At 51.5% G+C, this 16,868-nt stretch overlaps 1 protein-coding gene across 2 annotated transcripts in view; it reads right to left on the bottom strand.

Annotated features, from left to right (window-relative positions):
• The window catches only part of NCAN (neurocan), a 41,457-nt gene extending 30,044 nt beyond the window's left edge, over window positions 1–11,413 (bottom strand). Inside the window, exons 1-3 of one of the 2 annotated variants that reach the window (XM_017852709.1) lie at window positions 11,313–11,413; window positions 6,678–6,757; window positions 3,798–4,199 (exon numbers count right to left, since the gene is read on the bottom strand). In XM_017852709.1, coding sequence (XP_017708198.1) covers window positions 3,798–4,199; window positions 6,678–6,750 — 475 coding nt within the window. In that variant the 5' untranslated portion in view covers window positions 6,751–6,757; window positions 11,313–11,413. Of the gene's footprint in view, window positions 1–3,797; window positions 4,200–6,677; window positions 6,758–7,535; window positions 8,010–11,312 lie in introns of those variants that run through there. The other variant, XM_017852708.1, reaches the window with a different exon arrangement.
• Between the last annotated feature and the right edge of the window lie 5,455 nt (window positions 11,414–16,868).

A 16,868-nucleotide genomic window follows, 5' to 3' on the forward strand; every position in this document is an offset into this window, starting at 1 on the left:
ATAAATAAATAAAACATTTTAAAAAAGAAAAGCATTTGTAAGCATTATCTTATTGAACTCTTACAACAAATCTGATTGCTTCCAGAGGAGGAAACTAAGGGTCAGAAAGGTTGAGGGACAGGTCCAGGGCCACACAGCAAATAAGAAGCAGAACCAGAATTCAAATTCAGAGAGATCTGACTCCAAAGATAGCACTCTTCATGCCCAGGGTTAGGCCCTGGAGGTGGCAGGAGGTGTGGAGAAGCCTGACAGATTCTGCCTTTTAGGAATTAAGTGCATGCACTGATAGGGAAGTGTAGGCAGCAATGGAAGAGATCAAATGTGGTTCTTGCCTGGCCTGGAAATGTGGTCCTGGAAGGCTTCCTGGAGGAGGTGACATGTAAGCCAGGATGTGAAGCACCAGTAACAGGCTCACTGTGATTCAAATTCTGATTTAGGGATGAAAGAAATGGCTGAACAAGACAAAGAAATGAAACACCTTGCTCCGTCTTATCCTACTGAGAGCCCTTGTGTCCTCAGCATGAGACCAGTACAGAATAGGTGCTCAATAAATGTTTGGCTGAATGTCCGGGCACAGCAGCTCATGCCTGTAATCCCAGCACTTTGGAAGACCGAGGCTGGCAGATCACTTGAGGCTAGGAGTTGGAGACCAGCCTGGCCAACGTGGTGAAACCCTGTCTCTACTAAAAATACAAAAATTAGCCAGGTGTGGTTGTGTGCACCTGTAATCCCAGCTACTCCAGAGCCTGAAGCAGGAGAATCACTTGAACCCACGAGGCAGAGGTTGCAGTGAGCCAAGATCGCATCACTGAACTCCAGTCTGGGTGACAGAGTGAGAATCTTTCTCAAACAACAACAAAAAGAATTTGGCTGAATGAATGAAATGGAAGTGACCTAGATGTGGAATTCACTTGCCTCACCCCCAATCAGTTTGTTGTTGTTGTTGTTAGCTTTTGTCAATTTTCAGAAACAAGGCCTTTGAAAGGGGATGATTTGTTGGCCCCATAAACTGTATGGTGAGACACTGTGTCCCCAGTTCACAGTTTGGGGGTATGCAGGTTAAGCCCCAAGACAGGAATCAGGGACTTGCCCAAGGTCAATGTAAGTTAAGGGAAACAGATTTCCCAGCAGGAGTCCACAGGATGTTTGCTGTACAACAATCCATTCACTGAATCATTTATTGAGCATCTACTGTGTGCCAAACCCTGCTCTTTATTTTTAGTTTTTGACTATTCATTTATTTGAGTCAGGGTCTCCCTCTGTCACCTAGGCTGAAGTGCAGTGGTGTGATCTCGCTCACTGCAGCCTCCAACCTTCCAGGCTCAAGCGATCCTCCCACCTCAGCCTCCTGATGAGCTGGGACTACAGGTGCACACTAGCATGCCCTGCTAATTTTTTTTTTTTTTTTTTTTTTGAGACGGAGTCTCGCTCTGTCGCCCAGGCTGGAGTGCAGTGGCGCAATCTCGGCGCACTGCAAGGTCTGTCTCCCGGGTTCACGCCATTCTCCTGCCACAGCCCCCTGAGTAGCTGGGACTACAGGCGCCCGCCACCATGCCGGGCTAATTTTTTTGTATTTTTTAGTAGAGATGGGGTTTCACTGTGTTAGCCAGGATGGTCTTGATCTCCTGACCTCGTGATCCGCCCACCTCAGCCTCCCAAAGTGCTGGGATTATAGGTGTGATCCAGCCATGCCCTGCTAATTAAAAAAAATTTTTTTGTAGAGATGGGGTCTCACCATCTTTCTCAGGCTGGTCTTGAACTCCTGGGCTCAAGCAATCCTCCTGCCTTAGTCTTTCAAAATGCTGAGATTAGAGGTGTGAGCCACCACATCTGGCTTATTTAGTTGTATTATTATTATTATTATTATTATTTTTAAGACGGAGTTTCGCTCTTGTTGCCCAGACTGGAGTGCAATGGCACGATCTCGGCTCACTGCAACCTCCACCTCCTGGGTTCAAGCGATTCTCCCGCCTCACCTCCCAAGTAGCTGGGGTTATAGGCATGTGCCACCATGCCTGGCTAATTTTTGTATTTTTAGTAGAGAAGAGGTTTCACCATCTTGGCCAGGCTGGTCTTGAACTCCTGACTTCATGATCCGCCCGCCTTGACTTCCCAAAATGCTGGGATTACAGGCTTGAGCCACTGCGCCCGGCCATATTATTATTATTTTTGAGACAGGGTCTTGCTCTGTTTCCCAGACTGGAGTGCAGTGGCATGATCAGGGCTCGCTGCAGCTTTGATCTCTTGGGACTCAAGCAATCCTCCCACCTCAGCCTCCTGAGTAGCTAAGACTACAGGCACATACCACCATGCCTGGCTAATGTTTTGGAATTTGGAATTTTGTAGAGACAAGGTCTCACTATGTTGCCCAGGCTGGTCTCGAACTCCTGAGCTTAAGTGATCCTCCTGCCTTGGTCTCCCAAAGTGCTGGGATTACAGGTATGAGCCACTGGGCCCCCATCCCTGTTTTTTTGTTTTGTTTTGTTTTTAATAGAGACAGGGTCTTGCTATGTTGTCCAGGCTGGTCTTGAATTCCTGGGCTCAAGCAACACTTCCTCCTCAGCCTCCCAAAGTGCTGAAATTACAGGTGTGCACTACCACACGCAGCTCAACAAGAATTTAATAAAGGAATTGGTTAAATAGGTATTTGAGAATTGTTCTTGCTTAATATTTAATATACATTTTTAATTAACTTACTTTTAAAAAATTGCCTCACTTAGAAAAAAACTTGTTTGTTTTACAAGGAATTTTTTATTTCTATTTTAAATAGAAAGCCAAAATAGAAAGCCAGTATCCTTTGTCTTACATAAAATCAGATAACCATAAAATTGATTCCAAGCAAAATCCTGCCTAGACAGAGGATGCAGTGAGCTTAGATAGCACCACTGCACTCCAGCCTGGGCAACAAGAGCAAGACTCCATCTCAAAACGAAACAAAAAAAATCCTGCCTAGATATTGTGGCCCCCAGAAGTCTGATCTGGAGACTTCTCCCTCATAGCTAAAAAAGAGAGGTGTTAAAGATGAGATAGTACCCATACCCATAAAGACTTCATTTTTTTTTTTCTTTTGAGGCAGTCTCACTGTGTTGCCCAGGCTGGAGTGCAGTGGCTCGATCTCAGCTCACTGCAACCTCCGCCTCCTGGGTTCAAGCAGTTATCCTGCCTCAGCCTCCCTAGTAGCTGGGATCACAGGCATGCATCACCATGCCTGGCTAATTTTTTTTTTTTTTTAAAGACGGGGTTTCACCATATTGGCCAGGCAGGTCTCAAACTCATGACCTCAACTGATCCATGCACTTCGGCCTCCCAAAGTGCTGGGATTACAGGCACCATAAAGACTTTATGACTTTATCAGAAGAACTGAAGGGGAATCCCTGTTCAGAGGGTGATTTCTTTCTTTCCTTTTTTTTTTTCTTTTTTCTTTTCTTTTTTTTTTTTTGAGACAGAGTCTCCCTCTGTCATCGAGGCTGGAGTGGAGTAGCCTCAACCTCCCGGGCTCAAACGATCCTCCTCCCACCTCAGCCTCCCGAGTAGCTGGACTACAGGCATGTGCCACCATACCCGGCTAATTTTTGTATTTTCTGTGGAGACAAGGTTTCACCATGTTACCCAGGCTGGTCTCAAACTCCTGTGCTTAAGCGATCCACTCACCTTGGCCTCCCAAAGTGCTGGGATTACAGGTGTGAGACACCACGCCAGGTCTCAGGGAGCAATTTCTAAGGTGACATTCGGTGGGTAGGCTCCAGGCTCATCCCTCCCTCTCCCAGCCCCCCGCCCCTCCTTTGCCCCCAGCTGACCTGTCACCTCCAAGGGCACCAGGTCTTGCTCATCCTCGATGCCCCTCACCACCTGGCAGCGGTAGAGCCCAGAATCGCTGGCCCTCAGTGGCCCCAGGAGTAGCGTGGCGTTGACTCGGCGCCGGGGGTAGGCAGGCAGCGACACTCGTCCCTGCCAGCTTTTGGCCACCCTCACGACGTTGTCCTTGGCCACCAGGATGGGCAAATCCTGTCGTTGGCCCGATGCAGTCCGCACCTTGGTCCACTTTATCCGAGGGGCATCTCGGGCTGCGCTTGGCCGTGGCTGCAGGGTAAAGAGACAGGGCAGGGCCACCAGCTCCGCCAGCGCAGCCCGCACGGACCCAGACCCCAGCTTCTGCATGTGGAGCCCCCTTTCGCTGGCATCGGCGATATCCTGTGTGCCTGGGTTGGAGAAGGTGGAGAGAGGGCGTGACTCAGAGGCAAGAACCAAGCAGGAACTGCTATTTCCCTCTTTTAAAAATCTTTTTTAAAAGGGCTGAGCCAGGCTGGGCGCGGTGGCTCAAGCCTGTAATCCCAGCACTTTGGGAGGCCGAGACGGGCGGATCACGAAGTCAGGAGATCGAGACCATCCTAGCTAACACAGTGAAACCCCGTCTCTACCAAAAAAAATACAGAAAACTAGCCGCGCAAGGTGGCGGGTGCCTGTAGTCCCAGTTACTCGGGAGGCTGAGGCAGGAGAATGGCGTAAACCCGGGAGGCGGAGCTTGCAGTGAGCCGAGATCTGGCCACTGCACTCCAGCCTGGGCGACACAGCGAGACTCCGTCTCAAAAAAAAAAAAAAAAAAAAAAAAGGGCTGAGCCAGAATTCAAACCTAGGGCCACTTGACCTCAGAATCCAAGCAGTAGCTGGACGCAATGGCTCATGCCTATAATCCCAGCACTTTGGGAGACCAAGGCGGGCAGATCACCTGAGGTTTGGAGTTTGAAACCAGCCTGACCAACATGGAGAAACTCTGTCTTTACTAAAAATAACAAAACTACCTTAGCTGGGGTTGGTGGCGGAATGCCTGTAATTCCAGCTACTCACGGGCAGGCGTGAAGCCGGCGAGAATCGTGCTTGCACGCTGGGAGGCGGAGTTGCAGTCCGACGCCCGAAGCTCCGCGCCATTGCCTCAGCCCTGGGCCCAAGCAAGAGCGACCACTGTTTCCGCGTCTCAAAAAAAAAAAACTAAATTACCTCTCCCTTTTAGAGATGGAGTCCTCTAAAACCTGACCAGGCTGAATGCAAGTGACATGATCACAATTCATCTGCAGCTTCAAGCTCCTAGGCCTCAAGCGTCCTTCCCGCCATCTCAGCCTCCCAAAAGTGCTGGGGATATAGGTATGGAGCCACTGTGCCCAGCCCCTATTATTATTATTATTAATTAGTTTATTTATTCTATAGCTCTTTTGAGCGATGACGTCGTCGCTTCTGTCCCCAGGGCTGTATGCAGTGTTCATGATCTCAGCTCACCCTGCAACCTCTGCCGTCCTGAGTCCATCAAGCACTCAGCTCGCCAAGTAGGCATGGGATTACAGTGCGTGGCCCATGAACGCTGGCTAAGTTTGTGCGTTTTGTAGTAGAGCGAGTTTCATGCATGTTGCTGGCCAGCTGGTCTCCAATTCCTGGACTTCCAACTGATCGCTCTACCTTGGTGCCACAGTTCTGAGATTATAGGGCGTGAGCCCACCACACCCAGCTTATTATTATCGTTTTTGGGTCTGACCTCTGTGCCCAGGTGGAGTGCAGTGGCATGAGCTCGGCTCACGCAGACCGCTTCGCCTCCCAGGTTCGAAGCGATTCTTCATGCCTCAGCCTCTCCCGAGTACGATGGGAGTTAAGGCATGGTGCCAGCACACCGGGCCCTGGCTGATTTTTTGTATTTTCTGTAGAGATGGAGTTTCATCAGTGTGTGGGCAACTAGCCTGGGAACTCCTGACCTCAAGTGATCTGTCTGCTCTGCCTTCCAAAGTGCTAGATTATAGGCATAAACCACTGCTGCCTCGCCCTAACTTTGTTTTTATAAGGACATGGGGATCTTTCTCCAGTGCCACTGACTCACTGTTGGCCCCGGGAGAGGCATTTTCCTTCCCTGAGCCCAGTTTTTCTGAAAGGTAATAGCAAGAGACACGCTCCCCTCCCAAAAGGAAATGGTATTTGCGGAGTACTGTCTTTATAACAGGCACTTGTATAGCAATCAGCTCATTTGATTTTCATACACCCATCCTGCCAGTAGTAGCAATGTCTTATGTCTCCTTTGGGGGAAGTTGAGGAAACTGAAGTTCAGAGACGATCATTAAGTGCTTGCCTAAGGTCACAGACCAAGATATGTGGGGATTTCTAAAACCTGGGTCTTGACCACACAGCCAGAGCCCCAACCCTTTATTTCCATCGCTCCACCTTGGCAAGACATCCGAATCCAACCTCTGCACTATTCTCATTTCTTTCTTCCTTCTTTCCTATCTTTCTTTCTTTCTTTCTCTTCCTTTCTTTCTTTCTTTCTTTTCTTCTCTTATCTTGTCTTTCTTTCTTTCTTTCCTTCTTTCTCTCTCTCTCTCTCTCTCTCTCTCTCGCTCTCCATCTCTCTCGTCTCGTCGTCCTCTCATCTCACCTCTCTTCTGCTCTCTCTCGTCGTCTCTCTCCAGTTCATCCTGAGTCATGAGAGGCGGGAATCTCCAGCTTCTGCTGACAATGACTAAAAATAACCTCTTAGGTATCTTGTTCGCTTTTGACTGTTCAAAGACCTTTTAAAATCTATTCTCATCTTATTCTCTATCCCATGCCAGGAGACCAGCAGGAGAAGGCTCTGGAATTCAAAAGCTGCCCCATATTGTCCATCCCCCAGACCCCAATCTCTCCCTCCCCACAAACCAACTCACTCTGTTCCCCAGCCACAAAGAGCAGCATCTGCAGCATCAAAAGGCCCAAGGCCCAGACAAACGTGGCCCCCATACTGGATCTGGAACAAAATGGAAAGGGAGGGAGGAGTGAGCCATAACCCAACCCTCCCAGATATTCAGCATGGCAGGACCAAACTCCCCCACTCTACAGATCAGGAAACCAGGGCTCAGAGAGACCAGCGTGTTATTCTAGGTCACAGAAGGAGCCGGCAAAGGGCTGAGCCAGAATTCAAACTCAGGGCCACTTGACCTCAGAATCCAAGCAGTGGCTGGACGTGGTGGCTCATGCCTATAGTCCCAGCACTTTGGGAGGTTAAGGCAGGAAGATTGCTTGAGGCCAGGAGCTTAAGACCAGCCTAGGCAACATAGTGAGATCTCATCTCTATTAAAAAATTAGCTGGGCCTGGTGGTGCACACTTTTGGTCCCAGCTACTCAGGAGGCTGAGGTGGGAGGATTCCTTGAGCCCAGGAGTTCAAGGCTGCAGTGAGCTATGATCGCACCACCACACTCCAGCCTGGGTGACAGCACAAAACTGTCTGAAAAGAAAACAAAACAAAACAACAAAAAACAATCTAAGCAATGAAGTCTGTGGTCAGAAGCCTGGGTGCTATCGTGAATCAAATCTGGAATTGATTTGATTCCAGATCAATTGACTGTTCCTTGTGTGTGATCTTGGACAAGTTGCTTACCTTCTCTGTGCCTTACTTTCTCTGTGGATCAGATGGGGATAACATCAGGTGGTTGAAAGGAATGGATGAGTCAATATATATAAAATGCTTAGAACTACCTCATGCAGTAAGGGGTACATTTTAGCTGCTGCTATTATTATTACTGACCTTAACACAGCCAAGACTGAAATACCATTTTTCAAGTCAGCCTCCTCCATCAGACTGGTGGCTCCTAGAGGGCAGCAGTCCGTCCCAGTCCTCCCAGCATCCCCAGTCCAGGCAGCAGGCTGGCCTCTAAGCCATCCTTTAATCTGGGTTTGCTGGCTGACACGATTCGCAGCTTCAATTCCAGGATTTGGTTGTCACCAAGATTCTATTCTTGGTTTCTGGGATTTTGGAGGAGCCGCCAACTCCTAGCTGGAGGAAGGGGCTCACCCCTGCCCACCCATCCTCCTCCTGACTTCACACAGCCCAACAAAGATGCTTCTTAGGCCCACAGAGAAACTTCAATTGTGGGTCCAGTTCCCTATAGGGGCTAGGACCCATAGGGATAAAGTGGACAATTATTAAGTGCCTACTGTGAGCAAAGCCAGTCGTTGGGACACAGCAGTGCATTTCCTGACTTCACATTCTTCCAGAGACTAGGAATCCTGGGGAGGTGGTCCCTCCCCGAAACCTCCCACCCCTGCCAATCCCCCTCACCAGGGCTCAGGAGGTGGGCGCAGATGGAAAATTAGAACATCATTTGCAAACCCAACCCTTGCTCCCCGCCCCCATAAGAAATTATCCTTGAGGAAGGGGTGTGAACAGAGTCCAGAAGGGGAGGTTGTAGGGGACAGCTGTCCCCTTTCCCAGTTCTCCTTCCCAGCTGCCAGAGTTCTGGGCTGGGAGGCCGGCCTGGGACCTGTCCGTGGTGCTGAACTCTGAGGCGGCAACGCAGCGGCAAAGCCCACCTGGTCCACCCCTGCCTCCTGCCTGCCAACAGGATGCCTCAGGGACCAGAGATGGCTAGAGGTTTGCCTCAGGCTGCACAGCAGGGTAGAGGTCAAGGCCAGACCCTGGACCGGTGCTCCCAACTACCAACTTGTAAACCTCAGTAACCTCTGCCTTCATCTCAGGCTGTTCTCATTTCTTCCCCCTTGGAACTCCAAGCAAGTGTGCGGTCCCCTCATAGCTGTTCTAGGCCTGGCCAGGTATTAGAGAGAGACAGGACTCCAGGTTGCACCTGCCCCCAGCAGGGCCTTAGGAATGGACAAGGCCAGAGAATTCTCTCTTTCTCTCTCTCTCTCTCTGTCACACACACACGCGCGCACACACACACACACACCCCGTTAAGAGGTCAGACTACATCCAGATAGCCCTGCTTCTAATCCAGGACTAGCTGCTTCCATCTCTCTATGCCTCAGTTTCCCCACCTGTAAAATGGAGATTATCCAGCAAGTACTGCCTACAGCTACTGTGAGGATGAAATGACCTAAGACTTGCAAAGTCCTAGAAATGTTAAATTTAAAAACAGCTCTTTAGACACAAAGCCTCATGTATACACTAAAAATATACTGAGGTTGCCCAACATGGTGACAGACACAGTTTCAGGTGCACACTCCCCACATACACCCTCCCACTCCCTTCCACTCGCACCCTCACACACCCACACCCTTCTCTTAAAATACCTCCTCCCCAGGGCGGCCAGAGATGAGCATTTACACAGCTGTCTGGGGCCCGTGCCCTCATGAATAATGTACGAGCCTCATGCATATGCAAGCAGGGGCCTGCGGGGTGCTGGAGGAGGGGCAGCTCAGATCCATGTGAATGTGTGTGTGTGTGAGTATGTGTATGTGTGTGTCCCCTCCTTCACCCCCATCCCAAGTCTCGGTTAGCACTGAGTGAGGTTGAGTTTGCCAATGGGCATTTGTGAGTGTGAATGGGTGTGTGTCCGGAGTGTTGTGTCCTGGCAAGGGTGTGCAGGCGGTTGTGCCATGTGGTGTGTGCATGTTGTGTGTGGGGGCCTGCAGCAGCTCCGTGCACCGGGTGGAGCACATGGGACCTAGTGTGATCTGTGGTTGTGTGTGCGTCCGAGTGACCCTCGGCAGGGGGCTGTGTGCACATGTGTGTGTTTCTGACCTGAGAGTCAGGGTGTATTAGTGTGCATGGGTGTGAATGTGGAACTCCGTGGAGGAGAAAGGGATATTGGCTCAGTCATGATCCCAGGCTGCCCCTTGGGGACTTCAACCGCTACTCAAGCTTTCCCTGTTAGTGCCCCAACTGTGAACACAGACCACATTCCACACCCCCATGCCCAGGGTGCACACTGCCAATCGCATGGAAAGAACCCTTGGCCCCTCCAGATACACAAGCGGGACACACACAGCCACACACCCCAGACACAGACCCGGGGGAAACACACACTCACACAGATTCACAGTGACATTAACAAAGAGAGACAATATGGGCACTTACAAGACAGGCGGCGTGTCTTCTGCACAAAACACACCCCCCCAGGCTCCGGCCCCCCCCCCCCCCACATAAACCCCTTGATGAACGGAACAGCCTCAGACATAGCTCCTCACTCACTCACACGGCGATGCCAGCCCCTGGCACAAACCGAGATGGATAAATGTGGCCTCGGTGACCGATTGGCACCCATCATTTTGCCACATGGTGATGTGGCCATCGGCACAAGTTTTCTGACAAAGACACAACCACAGTCACATCAGACTCACAGGGGACCCTAGAACCCCTGGGCATGCTCCCCCTCCCCGCCTGTCCAGGGCGGACACACACACAAAACCCCATATCCTTGGGGAACTTTGATTTCAGAATGTCCATCAGCCATAGTCCCCAGAGGGGTCCCACAGTGCACCCACCCCTCCCTGCCCGCCCCGCCCCACGTCCCCGCTGGGGCCCAGAGCCAACCCTCTCCCTGGCCTGGCTGTTTCTCATTGATGCTGCCTGAGAGGAACAAAGCCCCGTGCATAGGGATGGGGGTCGCTCCTGCCCAGACAGGGCCTAGGGTCCCAGCCCCTTACTTCCCAGCGCCTGTGCCCCCAAACCAAGCCAGGGCTTCCACACGTGTCCATATGGACAGGTGGAACCAAAGGGGATGGGGGTAGGGGTCTGTGTCATGCTGTAAAGAGGTGGAAGGCTGTGAAGGTGCTGGGGGACAGCCCCGCTCTGAGCTGGTATCCCTCACAGGTCCTGGGGATCCATAGCTGGGCAGTCTAGGGGACCCCCACCCAACATTCACGTGGGACACCCAGTGTGTTCCCTGGGATAAGAGACAACACCTCAACCCAAGGTCTAAAGGAATAACGGAGAACCACGTTGGGATGGGGCCCCCCCAGGACCTCCTCCCTGAGTCAGAACGGACCTGACCCAAAAGGACAGGGAGACAGCAGGGCGCCCCTTCCCCATGGCCGTTCCTCTCAGCGTAGATACCTTTCCATTGGGCACAGGGTGATCTGGGGGGCCCCCTCCCCACTGCAGTCCGGCCCGGAATCCTCCATTCATCCGCAAATTGGGAATCCCCACTTAAAATCCTGGGGTGTCTCGGCTGAGATACGGGGGTGCCCTGTTCCAGAGTCCCCAGTTCGGTATCTGGGTTTCCTCTTCTTCTCTCCAAACTCGGGGGTCCCCTCCCCTAGCCCTGTTTCCCATTGCTCCCTCCCCAACCCTGAGACCCACCCCAGCCCGGCCCCCTCCCCACCGGGGGGTTGTCTCCGGATTCCGCGGACAACCTTCCTTCCCAAATGTGTGTCCACCTGACATTCCCAAGCCCCCTCCCAGTTTGCGCTCCCTCCTCAACCCGGGGCTCCCCTCCCCCGCTTCAGCCCCCCTCCCCATTCTGGGGGCTTCTCCCTGGTCTCATGTCCTCTCCCTAATCCCAAGCTCTGTCTCTAATCCCGAAGTCTTCTCCCCGCCAACACGGTCCCCTCACGGACCCCCCACCTGGCTCCTAGCTCGGACGCATCCCGGGGCGGTCGCCCGGCACAAAGGACGCTGCGCTCCGGCTCAGCCAGCTCCGCGCCGGGTCCAGCCCCTGCGCCCTGCGCTCCGCTCGCCCCAGCGCCGCCTCAGTGCTTATAAAGGGGCCGCGATGCCGCTCTGCGCATGCGCCCCCGCCAGCCCGAGGCCTCTGGCTGCGCGAGGGAGGGGGGCTCACCTGTCTAAAATCCCCACCCCGCCCATTTTTTGGACACCCACCGCATCCAGGAGAAGACGGCACTGACTCTCCTCCCATCCTCTTTGCCCCAGGAACCGCGTTAAACGTCCCCATTACGCCCCAGAATGAGGCGGTCCCATTTTACAGGTGAGGAAACTGAGCCCCAAGGAGGCAAAGTCGCTTCCCAAGGTCACGCACAGAGGCAGAGCTGGGATTCGAACCTCGCCCTGCCTGATTCTCTAGGGCTCACGTTCAAAGGAGTTTTGGGTACAATTACTGGTTTACCCCATTTACGGAGAGGAAATTGAGGCACGGACAAGACGGGGAGACTCCTTGTTCACACAGCTGGTAAGAGGCATGCAGGGTGGGAGCTCAGGTGTGTGACACCCCCGAGCTGTTTCCAGCAACTCCAGCCAGATTGTATCATTCATTCACCTTTGTCGGACCAGCATTTATGGCGCTCTCGCTATGGACTGGGTACTGCTGTTGACACAGGCAGAATTTTGCTTTATGCAGAGGCATAGGCTTGTCCCTGTCATGAGACATGAGACCTCAGTTGTTGTTTTTTTTGTTGTTTTTTTTTTGAGACAGAGTCTCGCTCTGTCACCCAGGCTGGAGTACAGTGGCACAATCTTAGCTCACTGCAACCTCCACCTTCCAGGTTCAAGCAATTCTCCTGCCTCAGCCTCCCCAATAGCTGGGATTACAGGCACCTGCCACCACGCCCGTCTAATTTTTGTATTTTTAGTACAGATGTGGTTTCATCATGTCAGCCAGGCTGGTCTTGAACTCCTGACCTCAAATGATCCGCCTGCCTCAGCATCCCAAAATGCTGGGATTACAGGCATGAGCACCCAGCCTGGAGATCCCAATCTTTAAAGCCTAGATCCAAGGCTGGGCGTGGTGGCTCACGCCTCTAATTCCAGCACTTTGGGAGGCAGAGGTGGGTGGATCCCCTGAGCTCAGGAGTTTGAGACCCCCCTGGGCAACATGGGGAAAACCCTTCTCTACAAAATAAAAATACAAAAATTAGCTGAACAGGGTGACCTGCATCTGTAGTCCCAGCTATTTAGGGGCTCAAACCAGGAGGATCCCCTGAGCCCGGGAGGTCGAGGCTGCAATGAACTGTGCTCGCGCCACTGCACTCCAGCCTGGGTGACGAAGCAATACCCTATCTCTAAAATAAAAATAAATAAATAAGTAAATAAAGAAATAAATAAATAAACGCCTAGATCTATTTATGAATATTAGTCATAAAAAGGAATGAAGGGGCCGGGCGCGGTGGCTCAAGCCTGTAATCCCAGCACTTTGGGAGGCCGAGACGGGCGGATCATGAGGTCAGGAGATCGAGACCATCCTGGCTAACACGGTGAAACCCCGTCTCTACTAAAAAAATACAAAAATCTAGCCGGGCGAGGTGGCGGGCACCTGTAGTCCCAGCTACTCCGGAGGCTGAGGCAGGAGAATGGCGTGAACCCGGGAGGCGGAGCTTGCAGTGAGCTGAGATCTGGCCACTGCACTCCAGCCCGGGCGACAGAGTGAGACTCCATCTCAAAAAAAAAAAAAAAAAAAAAAAAGAATGAAGGAATGAAGCACTGATAATGCTACAATATGGATGAACCTTGAAAACATGATGCTCAGTGAAAGCAGACAGACACAAAAGGCCAAATAGTGTATGGCTCCATTTACAGAAATGTCCAGGTCGCATTGGGTGTGGTGGCTCACACCTGTAATCCCAGAACTTCAGGAGGCCATGGTGGGAGGCTCCCTTGAGGCCAGGAGTTCAAGACTAGCCTGGGCAACAAAGTGAGACCCTTTTGTCTCTACAAAAAAACTAACAAACAAACAAACAAAAAGCAAAACAAAAAAACAATTATCCAGGCATGGTGGTATGTTCCTCTAGTCCCAGCTACATGGGAGGCTGAGGCAGGAAGATCTCTTGAGCCTAGGAGGCCGAGGCTGCAGTGAGGCATGTTTGCACTACTGGAGTCCAGCCTGAGCGACAAGACTCTGTCTAAAAAAAAAAAAAGAAAAGAAAAAGGAAAGAAAAGAAAGGCTCAGATCAGGCAAATCCGTAGAGACAGGAGGCAGATTAGTGGATGTAGGGGCTGGGGGAGGGGAAATGGGAAGTGACTGCTGATGGGGACCGGGTCTTTTTTAGGGTGATGAAAATATTCTGGATCTAGATAGAGGTGATGGTTGCACAATAATGTGAATGTACTTAACACCATTTAATTGTACACTTTATTTTATTTATTTATTTATTCTTTTGAGACAGAGTCTCACTCTGTCGCCCAGACTGGAGTGCAGTGGTGCAATCTCGGCTCACTGCAACCTCTGCCCCCACTGTTCAAACATTTCTCCTGTCTCAGCTTCCCAAGTAGCTGGGATTACAGGCGCCCACCACCACGCCTGACTAATTATTGTATTTTTAGTGGAGATGGAGTTTCACCATGTTGGCCAGGCGGGTCTTGAACGCCTGACCTCAAATGATCTGTCCTCCTTGGCCTCCCAAAGTGCTGGGATTACAGGTGTGAGCCACCATGCCTGGCCTTGAATTTTATACTTTAAGATGGTGAGGTTTATGTTACATATATTTGACCACCATTTAAAAAATAGTAATGAGGGCTGGGCTCGGTGGCTCACACCTGTAATCCCAGCACTTTGGGAGGCCAAGGCAGTTGGATCACCTGAGGTCAGGAGTTTCAGACCAGCCTGGCCGACATGGTGAAACCCTTTCTCTATTAAAAATACAAAAATTAGCCGGGCGTGCTGGCAGACACCTGTAATCCCAGCTGCTTAGGAGACTGAGGCAGGAGACTCGCTTGAACTCAGGAGGCAGAGGTTGCAGTGAGCTGAGATCGCGCCACTGCACTCCAGCCTGGCAACAGAGTGAGACTCTGTCTTAAAAAAGGCTGGGTGCGGTGGCTCAGCCTGTAATCCTAGCACTTTGGGAGGCCGAGGTAGGTGGATCACAAGGTCGGGAGTTTGAGACCAGCCTGGCCAACATAGTGAAACCCCCATCTCTACTAAAAATACAAAAATTAGCTGAGCGTGGTGGCACGCAGCTGTAGTCCCAGCTACTTGGGAGACTGAGGCTGGAGAATCACTTGAACCCAGGAGGCAGAGGTTGCAGTGAGCCGAGACCATACCATTGCACTCCAGCCTGGGTGGCAAAGTGAGACTTCGTCTCAAAAAAAAAAAAAAAAAAAAGGCCACGAGGAGTGAAATGTGCCCAGAGAAGGCAGCCTTTGCCCCTGCCTTTCTTCCTGTGGTCGTGGTGTCTCTGTGCTAAGAATGGGCTCACAGCACTCCACCCCGTGTCCTACACCTGTGAGTGTGTGTTTGAACATCTCTGAGGGTGGGTGTTTGTCTGGCAGAAGGATAGACAAATGAGGGACAAGATAGCTTCCACAAGATTATCAAAGAAAGGAGGCCTTGGCCAGGCACGGCGGCTCACGCCCATAATCCCAGCACTTTGGGAGGCCAAGGTGGACAGATCACTTGAGGTTAGGAGTTCAAGACCAGCCTGGCCAACATGGTGAAACCCCACCTCTAATAAAAATACAAAATTAGGGTGTGGTGGCGGATGCCTGTAATCCCAGCTACTCGGGAGTCTGAGGTAGGAGAATTGCTTGAATCCTGGAAGCGGAGGTTGCAGTGTGCCGAGATCAGACCATTGCCTTCCAGCCTGGGCAACAGAGTGAGACTCCATCTCAAAAAAATAAAAAAGAAAAAAGAAGGACAAAGGAGGCCGAGCACCGTGGCTCATGCCTGTAATCCCAGCACTTTGGGAGGCTGAGGCAGGCAGCTCACCTAAGGTCAGGGGTTTGAGAACAGACCAGCCCAGCCAACATGGCAAAACCCTGTCTCTACTAAAAATACAAAAATTAGCCAGGCGTGGTTGTGTGCACCTATAATCCCAGCTACTCGGGAGGCTGAGGCAGGAGAATCGCTGGAACCTGGGAGGTGGAGGGTGCAGTGAACCGAGATTGTGCCACTGCACTCCAGCCTGGGTGTTAGAGCACAATTCCATCTCAAAAAAAAAAATAATAATAAAAAGATGATCAAAGAAAGGGTAGGAATGAATGATGACTGACGAATAAGGGGGGACCCCAGGGCAGCAAGGGGTAGCCCTGGGGTCCAAGATGATACAGCGGGAAGCTGCACTGACTGTCCAACTCTGTGTCACAGAGGAGTGATGGAGGTCAAGGATCCCAGCTGATGCGAGCTTCTGCAGGTGACAGCTGTGTCAGCAGCACCCAAACAGCATGCGATGACTAGTCGGTGAGGCTGGAGTGTGCTCGGGGGATGGCTGTGGCTCACACTGGGGAAGACACTGAGAATGGCTGTGTGACGTGTATGAGAACCGAGTAGCTCAGGCTCCACAAGTCTGGGGTTCAAACCCCTTCCCTGCCACTTGTAACGATGTGACTCTGAGTGAGCCATCTCGTCTTTCTGTGTCTCAGTTTCCCCATCTGAAATGGAGATAGGCTAGATGCCGGTGGCTCACGCCTGTAATCCCAGCACTTTGGGAGTCAGAGGCGGGAGGATCACTTGAACCCAGGAGTTCAAGACCAGCCTGAGCAACATAGCGAGACCCCCATCTCTACAAAAAATAATTTAAAAGTTAGCAGGACATGGTGGCACACATCTGTGGTCCCAGCTACTCAGGAAACTGAAGGGGAAGGATCACTGGAGCCCAGGAGATTGAAGCTGCAGTGAGTCAAGATTGCATCACTACACTCTGGTCTGGGTGACAGAGTGAGACCCTATTTCAAAAATGAATAAAATAAAATAAAAAGGTGGGGGGGGGGGCGGGCACGCCGGCTCAAGGCTGTAATCCCAGCACTTTGGGAGGCCAAGAGAGGTGTATCATGAGGTCAGAATTTGAGACCAGCCTGGCCAACACGGCGAAACCCTGTCTCTACTAAAATACAAAATTAGCTGCGTGGGGTGGTATGCGCCTGTAATCCCAGCTACTCAGGAGGCTGAGGTAGGAGAATCGCTTTAACCCAGGAGGTGAAGGTTGCAGTGAGCCGAGATCGCACCACTGCATTCCAGCCTAGGTGACTGAGACTCTGTCTCGGGAAAAAATTAAATAAATAAATAAATAAATAAATATGGGGATAATTAACGTCCCCACACTACCGGTTGCTCAGAGAATGAAATGGGAAGTAAACACATAGGTGGGGACTGCTGTTTGTTTTACAGGTGCTGGGGAAACTGAGGCTCAGGGAGCTAGGATCACCTGCCGGAGGATGTACAGAGTGAGTAGAGACCAGGTGGGAGCCGAGGTCTGTGGGCACAGAGCTGAGCCCCAACCCCATCTATCCTCATCC

This window comes from Rhinopithecus bieti, unplaced genomic scaffold (assembly GCF_001698545.2).
Source record: "Rhinopithecus bieti isolate Rb0 unplaced genomic scaffold, ASM169854v2 scaffold_34968, whole genome shotgun sequence".
NCBI lineage: Eukaryota > Metazoa > Chordata > Mammalia > Primates > Cercopithecidae > Rhinopithecus > Rhinopithecus bieti.